This window comes from Silurus meridionalis, chromosome 12, assembly GCF_014805685.1.
Source record: "Silurus meridionalis isolate SWU-2019-XX chromosome 12, ASM1480568v1, whole genome shotgun sequence".
Lineage (NCBI taxonomy): Eukaryota > Metazoa > Chordata > Actinopteri > Siluriformes > Siluridae > Silurus > Silurus meridionalis.
Genome location: NC_060895.1, coordinates 14,796,325 through 14,817,982, shown reverse-complemented (window position 1 = coordinate 14,817,982; position 21,658 = coordinate 14,796,325). Strand labels below are relative to the sequence as shown.

General features: G+C 38.7%; 1 protein-coding gene across 11 annotated transcripts in view; it reads left to right on the top strand.

The window, feature by feature from the left end:
- Nucleotides 1–21,658, top strand: part of tenm4 (teneurin transmembrane protein 4) — a 202,193-nt gene that overhangs the window by 28,712 nt on the left and 151,823 nt on the right. For all 11 annotated transcript variants that reach the window (XM_046862857.1, XM_046862855.1, XM_046862856.1 and 8 more), the window contains exon 2: nt 20,673–20,955. In XM_046862857.1, the coding sequence (XP_046718813.1) occupies nt 20,730–20,955 (226 nt within the window). In that variant the 5' untranslated portion in view covers nt 20,673–20,729. The remainder of the gene's footprint in view (nt 1–20,672; nt 20,956–21,658) is intronic.

Here is a 21,658-nt window from a genome sequence, read left to right as displayed (position 1 = left end):
ATTCATTAGCGTCAACTATGCATTTCCATCGAATCTCCACAATTCAAGCTCATAACCCTGTTAATTACATTACCTAAACCCACCTCTCCTACAATATATCTTATTATATGTGGCATTTCATATTAACTGATTGGTTGTATTGACATTTCATAGTCTAACAGTTGAATTTATTACACATCACAATAATTATCTATCAGATTTTATATAAAAAAAAAATGTTCATCTTTCATAAGTTTGTCGCACAGATTCTAAACTGCGATTCGGTTTTGCTGCTGTCATGTGATTGATGAATGTCACTTCAGGGATTAAATAACATCCTCTCATTTCTGTATAATGGTGAAATGGCATCTCTTTGCCCTAATGTCTGTCTGTCTGTGTGACAGTTTGCGTTTTAGCAGACGGTATTAGTGTTGTCACGGTTAAAAATTTTGACTTGCGACACGATACCTGAAAGCCGGCGGGATTTTTTTTTCTCTTAAAAAAGAATAAAATCCCAGTCGCTAAACTATATGGCTTCTGGGAACTTCCGTGTTACCTAGCACATGCACAAGATGAACACAAATTGCTTTTTTAGCTCACATACCCTTTTTTTTTCGCTTTCTGCTGAAATACTACCCAGTTCATCATGTCCTTGGATGGTTGTAATTATATGACATTTTGTAATTAGAAGGGTAATTGCTCAAAATTTAGAGTAATCTCCGCACGCTCTTACGAGGATCTGCGAGCAGAAGGTCAGACAGCGACGACGGAAAATAAGACGGGACTTTGTTCTGAAGGTTTAGATGAGAATGTTTACTTTTCTTTCATGAAAAGAAGGTAGCAATTACTTTCATTCTCACTTATTAGCTGCATTTTGAAGTTTCTTTGTTGCCCCTTTTTTAGTTTTTTTGCTTTCCAGCTGCATTTCTGTTGTTGCTTTTTTAAGGCTAAAATGAAGACAAACAGTATTTTAATGCACACCTAGACTGTGAAGGGCGTTGAAGGAGTGCCGATTTAGATATCGGTCGTTTGCTAAAGGTGACTTTGCTTCATTAAACAACGTAATTGCGAACATTTTGCTTGTGCTTAGGGCTTTATGGGATATTAAGCATCATCATTAGTGGGATTTCAGTGGTGCTGTCATGTGTAGTAGTTCCAGTTTATAAGCCAACAGTTCTTCTACCATTTTATTAATACCCATATAGCACCAGATGCAGAGCTACTCACTGAGTTGGAATGCTCATGCTGTCAAGAAAAAGACCTGTGAAATCTGGATTGAATTGTGTTTTGATTGTAGTTAAAAGTCTAATTGCCCAAAATGTCGAAATAATAATGCGAGATCATTACGACCGTGTCACAAGCATGTATTTGACTTGGCATCCTTTAGCAATTATTCACCTTTTCACATGACATTTGGCTACAGAAGTGAACCCAGGGCTGTATGTGTCCTGGCGAAGCAAGTGGGTGTGTTTCACGGCATATAACGCTACTTGTGAGTGGAGGATGTCTGTTATGGGTAAAATACTTTTTAAAATTGAAGGTTATTTTGAAATGAAGTAAATATATTGCATCTAATATTAAAAGGAGTACAAGAGCTTTGTCTTTGTTTGGCTTAATAGCAGCATAGATTCAATTGGCAATGGTGCCAATACGTAAATTCTTTGGGAAATCTTTACCAGGCAATTTTATAATACGAAGGAAACCCAAAAGCAAACCAGAAGAATACAAGATCATTGTTATAAGGATTTTCTTGGGAAAAGCTTGTCTGTAAAATATTTTACACTGTTAAATTTTGTTGTATTGTTGTTTCGAGCCGTAAGAGAGATCTGCTGTGAGGACGAGGCTTTGAGCCGAGCCAAAAATCAAACATACAAACAAAAGAAAATGTAACAAGCATGTTAGTACAAGGTCCTTGTAGGCCAAATCATTGTTTTGTGTGGTTATGGTCAGCAATGCCATGTTCCTCTGTGCTTTTGATAGCTGATGTGTATGATTAAGTTGGGAACATGCTTGGAGTGGCAGCAGTGGAAGCAATGGAAGTGGATTACACAGCCAAAGGGTTTTCAGTGCTTTTTCCTTTTTTTTTTAAAATCATCTTGTACAAAAATAAATGGAGGTTACTGTGGTATGATTTATGGAGAGTCCAAAGGGTAGGGGTTATAAATTTTTTAAGCTGGACATGAAAGGGAAGAAAACCATTTGTTTAAATAACTTGACTGGGTAAGTATAAGAGATGGAAATGCGAACGAATTTGTATTTAGTAGGTTAATCAATCGTAGTCATAGACCAAGACTAAATATGGTGCCATAACACCCGTAGTGATGTTGTATGGCGTCTTGAACTGCCACAGCATGAGCAAGTGTATGTATTAAGTGAAATGTTGTGGTCCATTGAGTAATGTAAAACCTCTCATTCACACAGAGTGAAGATTAGCACAGGATTTAAGTAACTTATTCTCCAAGGCAATCTTGTCACTTCCATTGATGTCGGCTCCTGCCAAAACAGTTTCTTACAAGTGAAATACAAAAAGATTGGAACTTATCTGCTTGTCTTATGTATCCAGAACCCATTGCTATGTGATCCGTTCATTAGACTAGCGAGATTGTGTGTTGAAGGAACAGACACACCTTCTGTTCCTTTTTATCCGCTGAAAGACCCAAGTGTTAACCCAAAGTGGGTCTGTTAACAACGTGTCTTGCATTAACTAACACCATTTCTCTGGCGGGTTCGACATGACGTGTCCCGGAGTAAGTGAGCAAGCCTGGCGCTGGGTGGCAGCGATGCCCGCATTGGCCCTCATTCTAGATCCGAGCCTCCAGGGAGCTCTCGGCTTACGGCTGTCGCATCCTGCCGCATTAACGAGGCACGGTGAAATAACACGCTGCCATCTGGAACGCAGCCTCTCGATCACACTCACCTCAATTAAGAGCTGTTTCTTCAATTCAGTCTTGTTTTTTTTTTTTCTTCTTCCCGACAAATGACTGCATCTTTTTTTCATGTTTTTACTGTACTTTAAGTCTTTGAAGACTCTGCTGCAGCAAAGTGCTGCTTTTGTGTTGTTGTTGTCTGTTTTAATGCTCCGGGGCTGCAATTTGATATTTTAAAAGCATGTGCGAAGCAGGTGTGGAAAAGTAGCGTGTGAAATCCGGGAGGTTGAATCTGGGCTTTGTGGTGTTGAGAGGTGCGCTCGCTTGGGTGAAAGCACTTTAAGGCTGAAGGCTCGGCCTCCGTGCTCAACACGACCCTCTTGTGACCCCACTTTAACCGACAATGCACACCCTTGAAAGGTTTTCTTGTTCTTCATCACCTCCCTCTCCTAGTTTCTGTCCTTCAATGAGAAGGTTTGTTATTTCGCGCCATTTCCTCGTAGCACATCTGACTATGTACTCTTTAAGTTGCACTGGCACAATGGTCTGAGTCACATTTACCTCAAACATCACGACTGTTCTGCTTGTTTACACAAAAATTCCACTGCATGTTTGGCCAAGGAATTAAAGCAAATTTTAAAGGAGGTTTCCTTATTAAAGGACACTTGCAAAGTAGAAGTCTGACACAGACTCTAGAAGTTGAAAGAAACTTGTGGATGAAAAAATAATGTTTGAGCAGAGTGTACAAATTGTCAAATGGCTTTACAAAGCGAAAAAAAACTAAAAACTCAAAATTTTATTCCAAACATTTGTACAATCCTAGACGCCATTGAAGATTTCTTGCAAATTAAACTCCCCCCATTAAACTTTTTCCTTTTATGTCCATATAGATGGCTCTTTGTCAGACTTCTGCTCTGCAAGTGGCAGAGTTTTAATGACTCTTGCGATCTTTCGAACCATAAAAGTGCCTAAAGATCACGCAGAGGCCGGAAAGCCTTCAGGGCATGTGAGGAACTAATTAATGCAAAGTACTGCTGCGGGATTCAAGCTCATAACCAGCTCCTCCTGCACCAGCAGTAATCAGTCGACTTTCACTGCCGTGCATAGAGAACAGACCCGTAAGAGCAACTCTGGACCCCCCTGTGCTTCATAATCCAGCATGCCTAGAATAAAATACTGTGTATAAACGAATCTTCCAGCCTGCACCCTGCATGCTTATCCATGGATTGAGTTAAAGTACAGCTGTCTGAATTAATTCTGCTCAGTTCATTTTAATTTCACAACCACATGCTTCTCCAGGTTTCCAAAAGTGTGAGGAAAAAAAAGAAAACGCAACCCGCTTCCCTAAAAACAGGGTGATGACATGTTTTGGAACACACAGTTTGACATACTATCATGATGCCCCAGCTTCTTCGTAAAACCAGAGAACCAAACTGTGTAAATAATGCAACGTGTCTGCATTAAAGAGTGACTCTGGATTGATAGACAGCTTGAATTCTCCCTCGTTCTTTGACATGTCGGCTTGATAGACAGGTGCTTTATTCGGTTTATTTTCGTCTGTGAGTCATCTGCGTTGTGCCGTTAAGTGTGAAAGTCATTTGCACAGCTTCTCAGGTGTCACCAGGTCGGGTGTGATCGTCTCCTTGAAAAGAAAAGAAAGTGAAAAAAGTTGAAAGAATGAAGCGCTTTGACCGTCACACCTTAGAAACACAATCGGTTTTGGTTGCAGGGATCTGGTGAAGCCTGTGCTTAAAAGAACAAAGAGAAAGAGAATTATTAAGAGAAATATCTAAAGAATAAAGTGGTGTAAAACCTCACAGTGCAGATTCATGCCGACAGTTTTTTTAGGGAAAAATTGCTTTAGCTTTCTTTGTAAAAATTAAAAAACCAAAAAACCAAAAATCACAGTCAAATGTGAAATTATTAGAAATATAATGGGCTAATATAATATAATGTTTATATCTAGATTAATTAATTCAATTATTTCATTGCAGTTGTCTTTTTCTCTTAATTTTCTTTTTTTTTTTATCAAACAATCTAATAAGTAAGCAAGTAAATTAATAAAGGATTAAATTTCCAGAATTTCTGCTAATTGATGGTCCATTTTTCAGCTTGAATTAGAAACAATGACTAAAATTAGATTTTAGAGTATTTTCATATTCATTTCAAAAGTTTTGGTTTTCATTTTTCTTTACCAGGACTCTGCATCACAAATTACTGCTGATGTTTTTCCTTTTTTATTTTCATGAAGTGTTTGTTTTAAATCCGGAGGGAAACATGACACACATTATTATCATTCACTGCTTTTTATTTGTTCGTCCTGGAAAGATTGCAAGCTGCATTTCGGAAGCTCCAGCTCAGGGTCATCCGTGGTTTCTTGGCCTAACGGAGCAAAAAAAAGCTGTCTGTGGCACTTAAGCGTGCCGTGTTGTCAGCTTATCTGAGCATGCAGGTTGGCTGTTCGAGATGCCAGCGAGATACGGGCCGTTACAAGAGTGCCACCTGAACCCAGCACTTAGCATCTCTTACGCTATCACGTACCACAATCTGTAAGTGGGATTTTGTAAGGGGTTTTCATGGGCGTAAAAAAGACGGGCTTCTTAAAGCACAGAATTCTCACCATTATTTGTGTCTGGCTGAAGGACATTTGAGGCAACGAGCACGATGGGCGGATCACTTAAAACAATGAAACTGGCAGCAGTCACCTGGATGCCGCACCTCACACTAAACAAGGGCTGCTTGATTACAGCCGGGCTCGCTGGAATGTTCTGGAATGAACATTGCAGCTCTGTTTTAAATCATTGCAGTTGGATACAGTAAACTAATTTACAAACAAGCAAATGAGCATGTATACAAGCGTAACAACAAAAAGGCAAACTCAGCACTAGCACTCACGTCCAGCTTTCTCCGCCAAGGGCCAAACTCCAAATCCCGCTTGTGTAACCATTTATCCCTGCCTCCATTTGGTTAATAGATCCATTAAGCAGTAGAGAGAGAGTGCAGTGTGTGTGTGTGTGTGTGTGTGTGTGTGTGTCAGTGTGTCTGTGATGCGAGCCGTGTGTGTGACATGTTAATTCAGCATAATTTATGACCGAGAGCTTTGCAGGAAAAGCTTTCCTGTGTGAGTTGTATCTCTCAGGATCTCCTCAAACTCTCGCACTCTCTCCATCAGCAGGCTAAGAGCACCCTCTTGCACATCCGCCCGAAGAGAGCACAAAAACAAAATGCCCTGCCGGAGACACACAATAGCCGGGGAAAGGTTTAACGTAGCACGCTAGCTGCTGAGGCGGGGGGCTAAAAGCACACCTGCCAGGAGAGTGGAGGCTAATCCGATTTTCCTCGCACCGTTATGGCCGCTCGCAGCTTCTCATATGGTTTATATTTATGGAGGACTGTTGCTCGAGCGAACACTTTCGCTCCACCCGCCTCCCCCACCAGCCCTTTCCGTCTGTCTGATTAGATCCTCGATGATGGCTGCGGCCCAGGGCTGCAGTGATCAATCCTAATTTACTGGGAGAATTAGATTAACATTTAAAGAATGCAGCGCGTCGACCTGAATGGTTGAAAGGATGTATTGCTGTCATGCAACCCTTAACGCTGAGAGAAGCCCAGAGAAAGCCATTCTTTCTTGTTGTTTTTGGAAAGTGAGTCTGAACAGGGCTACTTCGGAACAGCCACGTTCCAAGAATCACACTGTAGTAGTTAGTCAACCAAGAATATGCTGACCTGCCACTCACTCGGCAGACCATCTGTTTGTTTTGGACCGTGCTGATGTGTGTGATATTCACACACTTTCTCACATTCTCACATTGTAATTATTTCATTTCTGAAGAAATAACTGTAACTCTGCCTCCATGCCCCTTTTTTTCTCCAATTTTTTTAATACCTGTCTGTAATAATACCCAAAACCAGCCCTTAGTATGCTTCAATGATTTGCTTTGCTACTCAGCATGTGTTGAAAATCACAAATGAATCCCCTCTTCCTTCATAAGGCTACATTACGAAAATCCAATTCAGCAAGCTAAGCACATTTCCAGCTGCAAGGTATAGTCTATAGAATAGGCCTGGGTGTTTATGGCTATTATTCTCTACACAGTGCATGAATGAGTGTGGAAGGATGTATACGTGACTCGCCGGAACGACTTGCGCCTTCTGAACAATCATGCATTTTGATTCCCAGCTTCTTTTATTACCGCGGTCTTCACTCACCAGAGGACTTTTTAAAAGCTGCTGGAGGGGCCCTATCTACCAGCTTGAGTAAATATTCATGAATGTGGGCCTATCAAAGGTGCATTTTACATTGTTCAATAAATCCAGACAGCACGGCTTGTGCTGTTGACAGTAAAACGTATGCGCGTTTGCCGTCTCTGAAGCCAAATGCTCGACAACAGTCGGGTTTTGTTTTCTTTTGCCATTATTTTATCTTAGCAATTTCACACAGATCTTTTATTTTTTCATAAATACATAAAACATCCTACACATGCTGTTTTAGAAGAAAGCCCAGGCAAATCGTCCCCATTAAAGTAAGTAATAGGTCTAACTCGGTGTGATTCATTGGTCGACTACTGCTTTAGTGAAAGAGGTAAATATGCTGACTCATTATTTATTTAGCCTTGGTTACACTGATGCATCATCCCTTCACTGTATCTAGTGCAAGGCTCATGCAAGATATAAGTAAAAAAAAACATTCAGGAGTGCAAAAGTCATTACAGTTTAAACATGCTGCTCACTGAAGCGTGCGAGTGATGTATCGTGTTTAAGCTTTCCAACTTTTTGTTTTGTTTGGAAACATAGTTGGAGAAGAAAGTTAGCTGAAAAATTTGCTCTTCAGTTTTGCCAAAAATGGACCTCACAGTTCTACTAGATAATAAATATTAATTCATTTTGATTTCCACACTGACATCTGATCTCTTTTCTCTCTCCCTCTCCCTCTCTGTATTTACGTATATATATATATATATATATATATATATATATATATATATATATATATATATATATATATATATATATATATACACACACACACACACCAACCAGGCATACATTATGGCATTATAACATTATGATAGGTGGAGTGGAACACTGTTTATCTCTTAATTATGGCACCTGTAAGTGAGTGGGATATATTAAGCAGCAAGTGAACATTTGGTCTTCAAACTTGATGTGTTACAAGACGACTAGACGGCTAGACGTCTGTGTCAAAACATTTCCAAAACTGCAGCTCTTGTGGGATGTTCCGGGTCTGCAGTGGACAGTATCTTTTAAAGTGGTCCAAGGAAGGAACAGTGGTGAACCGGTGACAGGGTCGTGGGTCACGTGGGAAGCGAAGGCTGGCCCGTGTGGTCCGATCCAACAGACGAGCTCCTGTAGCTCAATATGCTGAAAAAGTTAATACTGTTAATGCTCAATGGGTCACAACTGTATTGGCAGCAAAAGGAGGACCAACACAATATTAGGCAGGTGGTCATAATGTTATGCCTGATCAGTGGCCTTAAAGTTTTGACTGGTCGGAGTATAATGTGTATGGATGTTTAATTTTTTTCCACTACATGTGCAATGTTATAAATGTGTTAAACTTTTTTTATTTGCTGCATTTAAAACACATATTGTAGGAGAGCCAGTGTAATTGTAATACGGTGTGCATGTTTGCAGCTGCATGTCATCAGCGAGCACATTTTCACTGAAAAACAAAAGTCCATCTTTAAAGGTGTTGAGATTTTACCACAGGTCATGCCCATGACTTCTCACCTTCATGCAAACTGAAGCAGCATGCACAAAATCTGAAAAGTATACTGACAGTTGGTATAGAGATAAGTATTCAAAACTAGTCAAAATAAACAGTATATGAAAAATGTTTCGGATTGGACTAATATGTCCAGCAAAAGTAAACAAATCTTGTTTGGGGGTAAAAAGAAGTAATTTGCTTGTATTCACATAAAGAATGCAAGAGTTATAGTATGCTCTCTGCTACCATGCAAAACAATGAAGGATAATGTATTTACATTATGGTTGCTGTAATGGATGTTATTTTTATGTCTAAATTTGAACGTTAAAGATCCAGATATTTCACATTTAGTTATGTAACATAATCTAAAAGTGGGTGTATAGTGCAAACTAATCTAGAACGATGAGAAAGATGAAAAAGATATCGTGCTACTATGTCTGTGGTAGTGTAAAGTAGTGTAAAATTACAGGATCATTATTATTCAAATACAGTTTTAAAAGAATTTGCTCCAGCCTATGGTTTGTTTTTCATCAGAGAAGTGTGGTACAGTTGATATTGTTCGTATTGCTCATAAAACTCCGATTATGAGATTTTGTGCATTGATGCAGGATTGTTCAGGAGAGAATGGCGGTGCATTGAAGAATTGATTACTTTTTTCCATTCCTACTATTCCCACCTAATTTGTTTATAGCCCAGGTTTATGACTTCATGAGTTAGGTTTTTTTTCCATTTGCTATTCTTCTAATAACTTAAAGCTCAAGACTCAAAGCGAAATCAGATTGTAATGTACTGTAGCACTCTGGCTTTGGTAAAGACTGACTTAGTGACTGAGTGTATGCGAGGAGAGATCGGCAGGACACCTGTGTAGACTCAATGTTCACCCACCTCTTTTTCTTTTTTCCTTACCGAGTAGTTTATTAGGCTGTCAGGGAGAGGAATCTTTTTTTTTGCCTGTCTACTTTCAGAGCACATGTAGCTGAGCGAAATCTGGAGCACAGCTTTTTGCCCTCCATTTTTATGGCCGTGATAAAAGAGAGAGCAGGCTGGAATTGACGGCACACCATTGTCTGGGACCGCTCCGAACGAGCATCATCGGAGGCAATCAGAGCCCACGCTGTCACAGCAGAGATGTTAGAACACGAGTCCCTGCCCTGTTCGGCACAGTTTTCTCCTCAGACAACTTGCCGCACCGCTCTGGAGTTTTTTAGCCCCTTTGGCGTCGTGGAACTGTAATTGGTTCCCTGTTACAGCTACACCACTAGTTTCCCAAGTGAGGTATCTCCCGAAAGCATGTAGATGAGACTCGGTGTGTTTCTCAATGCACAGTGTTGTAGGCAGGGTGAGATTTATTCTGCAGCTGACTAGAGCAGATTTGATTTTCAACCCAAAATTGAATAGAAGCTCATCGAGGCGAGTATTTATGAAGAGCTTTTGACAGTCAGGCATCAGCCTGTGACTTGAAGCTCTACTATTATGTGCAGAGAATTTAAGCTCGTCTAGTTAAGTTGTTTTTTTTAATGCTGTCTGTCCACACGTGCAGTACATATACGATACATAGAGGAGAAATGTGGAATAACCTAAAAATGTATTATTATTATTTTTTTTAGCATTTTCTATTTTATACAGTTATATTATCACTCATTAAAATCTTTCTCCCCACCATTTGAAAAGGAGATAAATCATATATAACTATTTCCTTCCGGATATGAAAACAAGTATTCGCTTTGATCATGTGCATCATTCAGATCAGTCTGTCTAGTCTCATCAATTAAGGTAAACATCAGTCACAACTTTTAATGAACGGGAGCTTCATCATCAGCACTTTACTCGATGTTTGTTCTTGCATCAGTGCGGAAATAATCTATGATTAATTTAGTCTGTTTTGCTCTGGATACTTATTTTGTTTAGCATTAAAGCTTTGCCTGGTGCCATATTTACTGTCTCAGCAATAATCCATGTGTATCGCCAATCGTAAGTAATATGACCACTTCTGTTTTAGTCTATGCTTCACTATAGCACATATTTAAAATTCAATCCTGGTTGCAGTATAACATTTACTGCGATAGAAAAGTGTTTTCCCACATAGATTTACAGATATTATGCCTCCAAAATACAATGACTGTGGACGCTTAAAGTGCTTAATGTGACGGGTACAGCAGGTACAGATATAAACAAACGTCTCAGCAGAGACAGTTACAGTACATATTTTAGATTTGAGTCAGTGATCAAAGTACAGCTAGTCATCAGTGTACAGCTGGGAGCTTCAGAAATACTTAACCTTGCCAACTGCAGGTGATGGAAGATTGACAGCTCTGAGATTCTGCAGCACCGAGGCAAAATAAAAACTCAATAAAGATTATCCAGAAAAAAGCACACAATGTTTATACATTTACAACGGCCTCATTCCAGTTACTTTTCTTAATAAAGCCAGATCATCAGGATAACTGGATGAATAGGATGGATATGATAACTGGATAAATGTTATAACTGGATGAATATGATAACTGGATGAATATGATATCTGGATGAACACGATAACTTGATAAAGAGCTAAATAAAAGACTGAATTAGATTTTATTTCAAACGATTCTAATGCTGGTCATAGTGTAAAAGTGTAGCAAAGTCATTCAAAAGTCACAGAATTAGTGTGATCTGGCTTTCTTCTAGTGCTGCTGTATATTTACTCATATTGTTGCTGCTTGAAAATCAGGGCACGTTTTGAAATTAATCAAAGATGTCTCTGACACAGGTTCCAGCAGTTACTTTTTCTCATTTGGCCCAAATTATATATTTTTTTGTCTTTCCTGAGTTTCCCTCTACTGTGCTGATGTAACTCTTGAAAAACTAAAGAACTGTTATTTTAAAATGTGCTTTAGTTTCTAAAGTCCCACAAGAACCTTCCTTTTTTCAATTACACAGAGATATGTGTGAGTACAGCAGTTCAGGAAAGTAGTGATAGATTAGCTTGTGATATGATGGGCTTTGTGAGTGTTTTCGACTTGCCAATAAACTTTTAACTTCTGACTGTTAAAAGTTTATGACTTTATTTTCTGGCATGGTACACATTTTATATATATATATATATATATATATATATATATATATATATATATATATATATGTAGGTATTATATTAGACCTTTTATGCATTCATGTGGAGACATAAAAGGTCAGTGGGGGCATATTTAAAATTACTAATAGTAAATAGTATGGCATTCATTTGTGTTTATGTGGGTTTTTTTTTACCCACTATAGTTCCTGTTCTACCCAGAGGAAAAGAAGCAGCACAGGACCAGCACTGACCAGATATTATTTAGGTAGTGGACCATTTTTAGCGCAGCAGTGAACCTGAGTATAGCTTCTGGATTGAAAAACAAAAATATCCACCCAACAACATTACTGTGGTCAGACTATAATGAAGGCCTTGAACATTATTCTGTTGGAGAAAAATAGATGATAAACATAAAAATAGATTTACTCAATTGACATGATTTATCATACTTATTGATATCCACTGATATTTTGTGGTAGTCAATTTTTGTTTTCTTAGGCAGTACATTGAAAAAGTTTACATAGACTCAGGCAGATTTTATATTTTCTCTTTCTGTAGTCTGATTAATGAAGCCGACAATGAAACCAATGTTTAAATATGACTGAATAAAAAGTCTCTTTAGTTGTCTTATATATAGCCTTTACTATTCGCTAATTTCTAAGCAGTATCTAAGCGTACACTTATAAAGGTGCCAGTGCTGCGTACACACATATACACACATACACACACACACACACACACACACACACACACACACACACACACACACTACCATGTCACTCTAATATCAATGATGTAATTTAGTGCAATATCAGTGTCATATTGTCATATCGTCTCACCATAGCCTTGATTCTAAACTGCTCAGCTGAATATTGTCAGAAGGCATCCTGTCTCCTGTTCAAGTATTGTGCTTCGGATAAAAGCATCTCACAAATGAATGATGTAAATGTAAAACGTATAGCCGAGGGCCTAAGTGTGCTTTATCTGAATGAAGGAAGAGCAGTTTGCAAGCATCTAACATGCTGCTTAGACAAACAGAGAGTCATGAAAAACACATGATGCCATACTGCTGAAAAATAGCGTGTGGCATGGGAATAGGCCTCGGCACTCAGCCTTGACGCACACACCCACACCCACACACACACACACACACACACACAGAGCCCAGGGATAAGAAGCTTTTCTGAAGGTGCCATCTCTGCTAGCACATTGCTAGTGTATTTTTAAACCACTGCAGTGTGTAAAGCCAAAATGCTACATGCACTCTCCACTGGTACTGAAAAGGTACATGAGACTCATAGCACTGATCTTCTTGTGTGTAAGCACAGGACCTTGCCTTGGAGGTAGGAGAAAAGGAGATGGAGAAGTGTGAGCAGTTCTATGCTTCAGCAATCTCATAGCGAGTCATGGAGCTCAGGGATTGGGCATTAGAGCCTGTGCCTTCTCTGCTATGGCTCCAGTCAGGTACATGTTATTTTGGAGTTTGAGTAGTCGGTCATGCCGGGCTGCTCTAGAGTGCTGGTGGGACTACAGTCCGTTCATTATTGCTTAACTTGTTTTAGGACCTTTCTCACCATCAACTGTGGTTGTAAATCAGAGGCCAACCCGGTCAGAGCACCATATTAAGCAGTAATTGCACTCTAATGAGCCACGGTGGCATGGAAACACACACAAGTTCCACACCCACTACTTTCTTTTTTGGCCATGAGGGCAGAGATTTTTTTTGCATCCCTCTGTCTTACTCATGTTGTGACTTATTTATTTATTTCCATTTTGCACTTTGGCTCATTTGCTCTCCAAGGATTAAGAGGGGCATCTAAAGTCAAGATTGTTTATTTCCTCCTGTTCCAGAGATGAACAGGCGAAATTTGAGCATCTTGCACGTAAATGTATGCTCTTGCCCCTCTAAACAACACCGGCCAGTGGACTCCCCTCTGACATCTCCTCCCACCTGGGCTAGAATGTAATAAACCTCTCTTGAAAGCATTTTTTGTCTCCTTTTGGTGGTGTTAATGAATAACCTGCCATTTTTTTTCTTGCTGAATAGCGGGCTGTTAACGTTTCATGGCTCTAGCCAAGGTCAGGGATGTACATCAGTGTGGAGAGTGAATAAATGTACCTCGTACATCCTCCCTATTCACCAGTGCCACCCTCTCTGTTATTTACTGGGATGGATTGAAAGCATTAGGCCAGCTGTAGGCCCACTGCCTTGCTCATGCTCTCCCTCTCTCCCCTTCTCTCTCTCTCTCTGCCTGAAGCCTATAATGTTAGGGAAGTGATTAGTTGGAGGAGAGTACAGCAGGAGCATGTCTCGGCTACTTTTTGTTTACATTAAGGCTTTTACCAGTTCTGTTTTTTATGTGCTGCCAGACTTTCCTGTTTGATCCTGAAAGCGGGAGTGCACAGAACAACACAACCCCTCTTGTGTACACACTCATATGCAAGTCCCCACCAGTCACACTGCTATGCCCTCCTTTCTCTTGCGCAAGACGGCTAAATTGAATTTGCCCCCTCTCCTCTTTCTCGTCTATTAAAAACACACCTTTCTCAGAGCCAAGCAGGCATGTGAAAGGGCCTCTGCAAAGGAAGCAAGCATTGCTTTCAGGCCACTCTTAGATCTGGATGGAGATAATCCCAGTTGGGTTTCTCGGTTCTGTTATGACTTGAGGTGGCTAGGTTTATCTTAAGGCAGCAGCAGCTCCTAACCTATAATTGTTCTTACTGATGTAATACACCTGATTCCAGCAGTCAGCTAATTAACAACACCTTCGTGAGTTGATGTTGGTGTGTTTTGTCAGGGAAGAAGGCAGGCCAGAGAATACTTCAATTACTGTCCTAATGGATGTTTTCACACAATGAATATTGTGTATATCCAAATACCATAATTAATTTACTTTTACAACATTGTGTATGGATGATTACTATAAGAAGATTTATTACTTCATTAGTTTACTAGTAACATTTTTAGGATATGTAGAAGTTTTTTGTTTAGACATGATGTCAGACAGAACAGCAAGAGATACATAGTACTGTAGTTACTAAAGATTTCCTGGTAGTAGAAGTGCTATTACTGCATCTAGTCTAACACTGCTTAATCCAATGTTTAAAAAAAAAATCAATAAAATTCTGTCAGCTTATTTAAGATAGCTATCATCGGCAGTGAACGTGAATATGAATATTTATAAATTACTTAATGTTCCTCTCAGAAATCCTGTCAAATTAATTTGTAGTATTATTTAGCTAGCATTGGCTGTGAATATATAAACATTACTTATATTATCCCCTTTAGAACTCCTATCAAATTTTCTTTTTAAAGCAAGATAGCTAGCACTGACAGTTAACATTCATAAATTTGACTTTAAAATTCCTGTCAGAAGTCCTGTCAAATTTAGTTTATTTTAACTAGATAGTTGTCATGAATATGGATATTTATAAATGACTTAAAGTTCCACACAGAAATCCTGTCAAATTAATTTATATTTATATTTAGCTATCATTGACAGTGACTATATAAACATGACTTAAATATTCTTTTTGAAATTCTGTCAGATAAACTTATGATGATTAGCAGTACCATGCAGAGAAAAAAAAAATCTATTTGTGCACTTCTTTCTATAAGCTTATTCTATTATACTGTGCTTTTAGTCTTCAGATGCGGGGAAAATACATACTTTGTGGAAATTTGAGAGTGGATTATTTAAGCATGAAAGCTAGCATTAATTCAGATATCTAGCATGTGACCGGCACCATGTGTTTATTGACCTCCTAAAAGCAGGTGATTCCATGTAAGCTTCTTACATTTTAAGCTCAACATATTGCATCCATTTTCATTATGTTTGCCTGAGGTAGAATTTCACAAGCATGCTGATGGGTCATGCATGAGAGTGCCCAGTGCTGGTAAACTTAGACTAACTGAGCAAAAAGCTCCCTTTGCCTCTGGCTTACAGTCTCATGTGGTCAAGTCTGCTTTTGCCCCGACAAGTGTTGTTGTACTTTAACAAATTCTATTCATCAGTGTAATCATCTCCAGAAGTTTATCATAATCTAAACCATCAGTTGAGCACTACACACTTGTTTCCATCGCTCAAGGGAAAGGAACGATAATATTCTCTATGCCAAACCACAAAATGGCTCCGATGGCAGATAATAGTGCTGGAGCTTTGCATCTGCATCGGAGGACTGAATAACTCCACTTAGCTCAGATTGCTGAATGAACAGACACGCTGAATGAAAATGAGCTTGCTTTTACTAATTACATTTTTTTGCATTTCTTAAGATAAGATTTCCGCTATGGATTTTAAAGCTTTGCTTTTTATTTACAGTTCATGTTTGCTTTTTTTTTTTTTTTTTTTTGCAGTTTTTTTTTTTTTGCAGTTTTGTGGAAATGGGGGCTAAAGGAGTTTTACTGACTGCTTTAGTAAAAAGTTTTGGAGTTCTGAAAACAAAAAACATTTAAAACTGTGCCATGGGTTAGAACAAATAATATGGAAGTATTGGGCTTTAACCAGATTTTAATAGTGCTGATATAAGCATAAAAAATACATACTAACTAATCATTAGTCCCATCAGTATGTGACACATTCAGATTCCACAACCCCAATTTACTGACACCGCATTGTATATGCATACAATATGTCCTGATCAACCAAATATGTATGAGCACAAGATAAGCACAAGGATATTTTCACAGGAAAAATAAATAAATTAAAGAATGAAGGCGATAGAGTTGTCATTTTCAATAACGACAGAAAAACTCATAATAATCAAAAGGTCAGATGTGGTATCTGTGCAAATAGTCATATTCAGCAGCGGTGGTTTAAAATGAAAAAGTGTAGACTGCTTTTGATGTGGAGGATTATGATGGAGGTTATTTTTAACATTGTTGCTGTTTTTATGGATGACACTGCCACAAAACAATCAAATCACTAAGTTGGGAATTACCGTATATTTGATTATAAACCATTATTAATAAAGATTATTGAGATTATTGTATATATAATATATACAATAAATTATACATACTTTTTGAGATTCTTTACAAGATTTTTTTTTTAAATAAATCCTTTTATCTGAAGTTTTCATCCTTCATGCTTTCTCTGCTTGAATAACTGTGTTTGTTAATTACACTCATTGTTTGGTTTGAGGTTCTGAAGATGCATCATATCTTAAAATATCAAACACGGTCCCAATGTTAAGCAGCCAGGCTTTTAAGTAGGTTGTCTACTTATGGAGCTATGTTTGGAGTGTCCATCGGGTGCTGCAAGACTTTATTAGAAAAGGTTTGTGTTTGTGTTATGCATGAGAGGATTGGTAAAAGTGTTGTCCAGAGGAAAACTGCTCAAAACTTTAATGTAAATACCATTACAGTGGCAGAAAATATAAACAAAAGCCCTAGGGACAGACTACAAAATATATCTTTTAGACAGTTTAGTGCCCTATATTGTAGACAAGCAAATGTTTAAAAGTAAACACAACAGGTGGGATAATAAGGTGTAATTTGCCTCTAGGGACAACAGTAAGTTAAGAAGAGTAGACAAACAGTTCAGCACTTGTTTATGCCGACATTATGTTAGACCTTTACAACATTCCCCCCCAATGTCATGGAGAAATAACAGTGAATGTGATTAATGCGCAAACTGTTTTCATGTTTTTGACACACTGCGAATTCATGCAGATACGTTAACGTTCCTTTACATTTTTCTTGTCAGTCATGTTCTGTTATTTTACACGGCTTGAACAACAGGGCATAAATCCAAGACATTCAGCTTCTTGGCATCCTGTTTTTAGCCGCCGCTGAACTCCAGGGAGTAGATAACAACAGATGCGTCTCCTTTTTTTCTCCTTCACTTTATTCATACCTCCAAATGTTCTATCAAAGATAAACAAAAGTAAGAATGTTCAGTTAGTTTTTCCTCTAACCTAAACTCAAATTCTTAGCAGCAGTATGTCAGTCAGACACGGCTCTGCTTTTAAATTTATGTATTTGCACTAGGTGCCAGCTGTCATAGGGTTTGTGATGCCAGTGGCTTAATTGTGAAAGACTGGACCGCGTTCCCATGGCCTTAAAGGTACAACCTTACACATACCAGCCGTACAACAGCAACAACATGACGGCATATGCACAAGGGCATTGAGGATGTTTTAGTTGAGGCCAACTGTCTCGGAATTAAGACAATGCCTGCAAACAACCCCCAAACTTCAACACAAGGCTTTAAATGCATTAGCATAGGCCCATGAACCTTCATTAAATGCTAAAAAATTAGTAACCCAGAAGCAAAAGGCTCTGCAATGCAGAATCAGCAGCTGAAGGGCTCCCTCGGGTCTTAAAAGAGAAAGGCTGTTTTTGTCAGTGACTGAAGTCCATGCTCCGAGGTCTCAAAGCCATTAATCACAACCATCTTTTTAGCTGTCAGTCCATACAAAAGGTGACCCCTCCGCCACAATGAGCTTGACAATAAAAAGCCTATTGAAGGAGGGGGGTTATGTCTAGTTTACTGCGGAAGGCAAGACCAACTCAAAAAATTTGTAGTATACTATATAGTATAGCTTTAAAAAGCTTTATACTCATCCACCTGTAGTTGTAAATTGAGATCAGGAAAAATATTGTTAATGGAAGCTTTTTTATTATTGGTTTTTGCTATACGAGCACCATGTACACATTTCGTTTTGTAGCCTTTTAACCGGCACTCGTAAGCCACACCGCTGCTCTGATATTGTTGATGGTCACCAGTTGCAAAGCTGCAATTTGTATAAAACTCATAAGACAGTGAATCAGTTTACTACCCATTTAAGGCAGCATCCTCCAGCCCATAGAACGAGAATGGCTCTCAGCTGAATCTTGATCATTCGCCCCAGTGCTGCATGACACACTCGATTTAGAGGCCAGAATTTGCAGAGAGCTTGACTGAAGCAAATTAAATGAATCAAGTGGGGAAATCTCTTCACTTTAAGCAAGCCCCAGAGAAAACAATGACCCAGCTTCTAATCATCTTTATAAATCCACATCGACATGCTCTAAGCTCGTTCATGGTCAGACAGTACCGTGTGATTACCTGCCGAGGGTGAACAGGGAGCCCAATAAATTTGCTGTTCGCACCCATATGCTCACCAAGGCACCATTTCATTGCTAAAGCCAAGCTATTCATCTCAGAGCCACTGCCATTTTGTTTTCACTTGCGCCTCCAGCTACTTTATATTGCGCACTTACATTAGCATGCAAACTGTTGCATGGCAAGCTTCCATTTACAACACACCTGACATCTCAATTTGCTCAAGGTCCTACATCCAGAGGTTTCTCAGGTTTTTTTTTTTTTTTTAATTCTTTCACCTCAGACATTTGTTAAGAAAACAAGAGAAATAATACCTAAATATGATCAAAATGGTGAATACACTGGGCTGTAGAAATAGCAATGCTATCAGCATGAAAAATCTTTTCCCACGTTTGTAATTATTTTTTTAATCTCATATCTTTATATTTTAATGGGTTTTATAGTGTCTTGTCAGTGAACACCTCTGCGGTTTTATATTTCTTATTGGAGTTGATGGGCTGCAGCATTGCTCCCGTTCACAGAAGGACACCTGCCACTTAAAAAAGCAGCTGGAAGTGCACTATTTCTCTCTGATGCTCATAAAAAGGGAGTGGGGTGGGGTGGGAGTTATTTGTGACAGGACTCATACCATAAAGTTTATGGACAGATGATTTGTTGTACTGTATTTTATCAATGTGAATCCCACTGGCTGCTTGCTCTGGGAGCTTCTGCTTTTTCTTTTATCTTTCTTTTTTCAACAAAGCCACAGAAATGCTTCAGTGGAGTTTTGAGCTGGAAAAGGGATAAGTGCCAAGCCGAGGATCATATAAAGCAAGGCATTGTTGTTTTTGCTTACTCTCATCACATACAGACTTATCAATGTTATAAAATGGCACAAAAATTTATTTAAGTGGATGCTTGGGTGTGTCTGTCTCCATTTGCTTTTGTCCAATAGTCCTGAAAGGAAAAAAAGGGGAAAAAAAGAAAAGGGAAAAAAAGTATGTTCCAACTACTACTACTGCTGCTGCTGCAATTAGTGCTACAACTAACACTAATTACTATTAATACTGCTGCTGATATTAGTGCTACTATTGTCAATTATAATATTATACATTTGTTTTGCTATTATAGTAAAAATATTACTATTACTAATATATTTTATTTCTCTGTTACTAATATGACTGCTTCTAGGGGTTTTACTACTACTACTACTAATGCTTTTACTTACTAACTAGCAAAACTACCAGGAAAGTGCTGGCATAATATTTAAGACATTTCTGTCCAGAGGGTCATAATTTTATGACTTAGCTTTGCTAGACACTTCAGGCCCTGAACCCTCTCTGCTATGACTCTTGTGGTTTACTTGTTTTCAATGATATGCAGCAATTCCAAAATAAAGGAATGATGCATGGGAAAGAATTTTGCATTACTTGTGTATATGACAATAAAAGCTTATTTTATCTTCTAGAACCTTTCCTATTTATCTGTACTAGCACATCTGCTATTACTTCAATTCAAACTAATACTGTCATATAACTTGTGTTTCTGCTTGATACTAATACTGAAATACATTCTAATTATTACTATACTGTATAATGGAACTACTGCTGCTGCTATTGCTGCTTTAACTACAGTATTAATCTTTTAATACTAGTGATATCTCTATTGCTTCTCCTACTACTGCTAATAATAATAAAAATAATAATATACTATAAAACACAATGTACACAGCAAAACCAAGGCATATAAATATTGCTAGCAATAGCAAGCTACTGCAATATGTTTCTTTTGAACACACGTAAATAAATATTGAATTTCTTTTTACAATTGATACTGAGAGAAGCGAAAAGCTTTAAATAGGAGCTGAGAAAATTGCTTCACTCAAACTCCATTTCTCATTCTGAATTACGTTACTGGGCCACACGAGTCATCTGAATTAAATGGAGCCACAAAACATCATCACAGCATGTCTAAAGAATTAAAGCACCCACATAACACCGTATCATTTCCTGTTTCAGAATTGCAGGGGCTGAACCAGTGCCTTCTCTTTTGATGTGGAGAATCAAGAAGAGCTCATGATGGAAGTGAAGGAACGCAGACCGTACCGCTCTCTAACGGCACGGCGGGACACCGAGCGCCGCTATACCAGCTCTTCGGCCGACAGCGAGGACGGCAAGCTCAAGCCCAAATCCTACAGCTCCAGTGAAACCCTCAAAGCCTTTGAGCAGGACTCCCGAGCAGCGTACGGCACACGCGTCAAAGACGTAGTGCACCATGAAGTCGACGAGTTCAGCAGGCAAGGTAGGGGCTAAAGACAAAATCCTGAGCTTTAAACCAGTTACGATATTTTAAGCAAGCTGGATAGCTTTTTTGCATCTTTAAAAAGGGCATTTCAAAGAGAAAAGATCATGTACTGTTATATATGTAATGGCCATCTAATCGTGTGATCTCATTCAAAGGGTTGTTTACAATTAGCAAGAGAAGATGAAAATAACGTAGATGCTGGCATATATCCATACAATCTGCTTAACAGTCTAATAATTTCACCTTTGCTAGGCCCTACTCGTTAGATCTCTCATGTTTCATGATGAACCCGTGTATCATTTGTACATCCGTATCCATTTTAAATAGTAGAGTCACCTTGGCTTTTAGATCATTTTTTTCTTTTTATTTTCCCACCTCACACCGAAGTAGATATCTGTTACATTCAGCTGTTGACATGAAAAAGCTCCATAAGTAGCAGCAGGTTTTCTGAGATGGGCCCTGCATCCCTGAGATATGCTCTACAAAGGAATCACATTCGTGCAATTAGGGGAGAAAACGCTGTGAAGATTTGGTTTGCTGTTAATTAGATTCACTTTCAGTCATTAAAAAACTGCAGCATCTAAACATAAATAGATAAAAGGCTGCATTGTAGCGCTGCCATTAGCCCAGCATGAGTCTAAAGAGAGAGGCCGGGGTGAATGCCAATGCCAATCTACGGATTTATGACCTTCTAATGCAG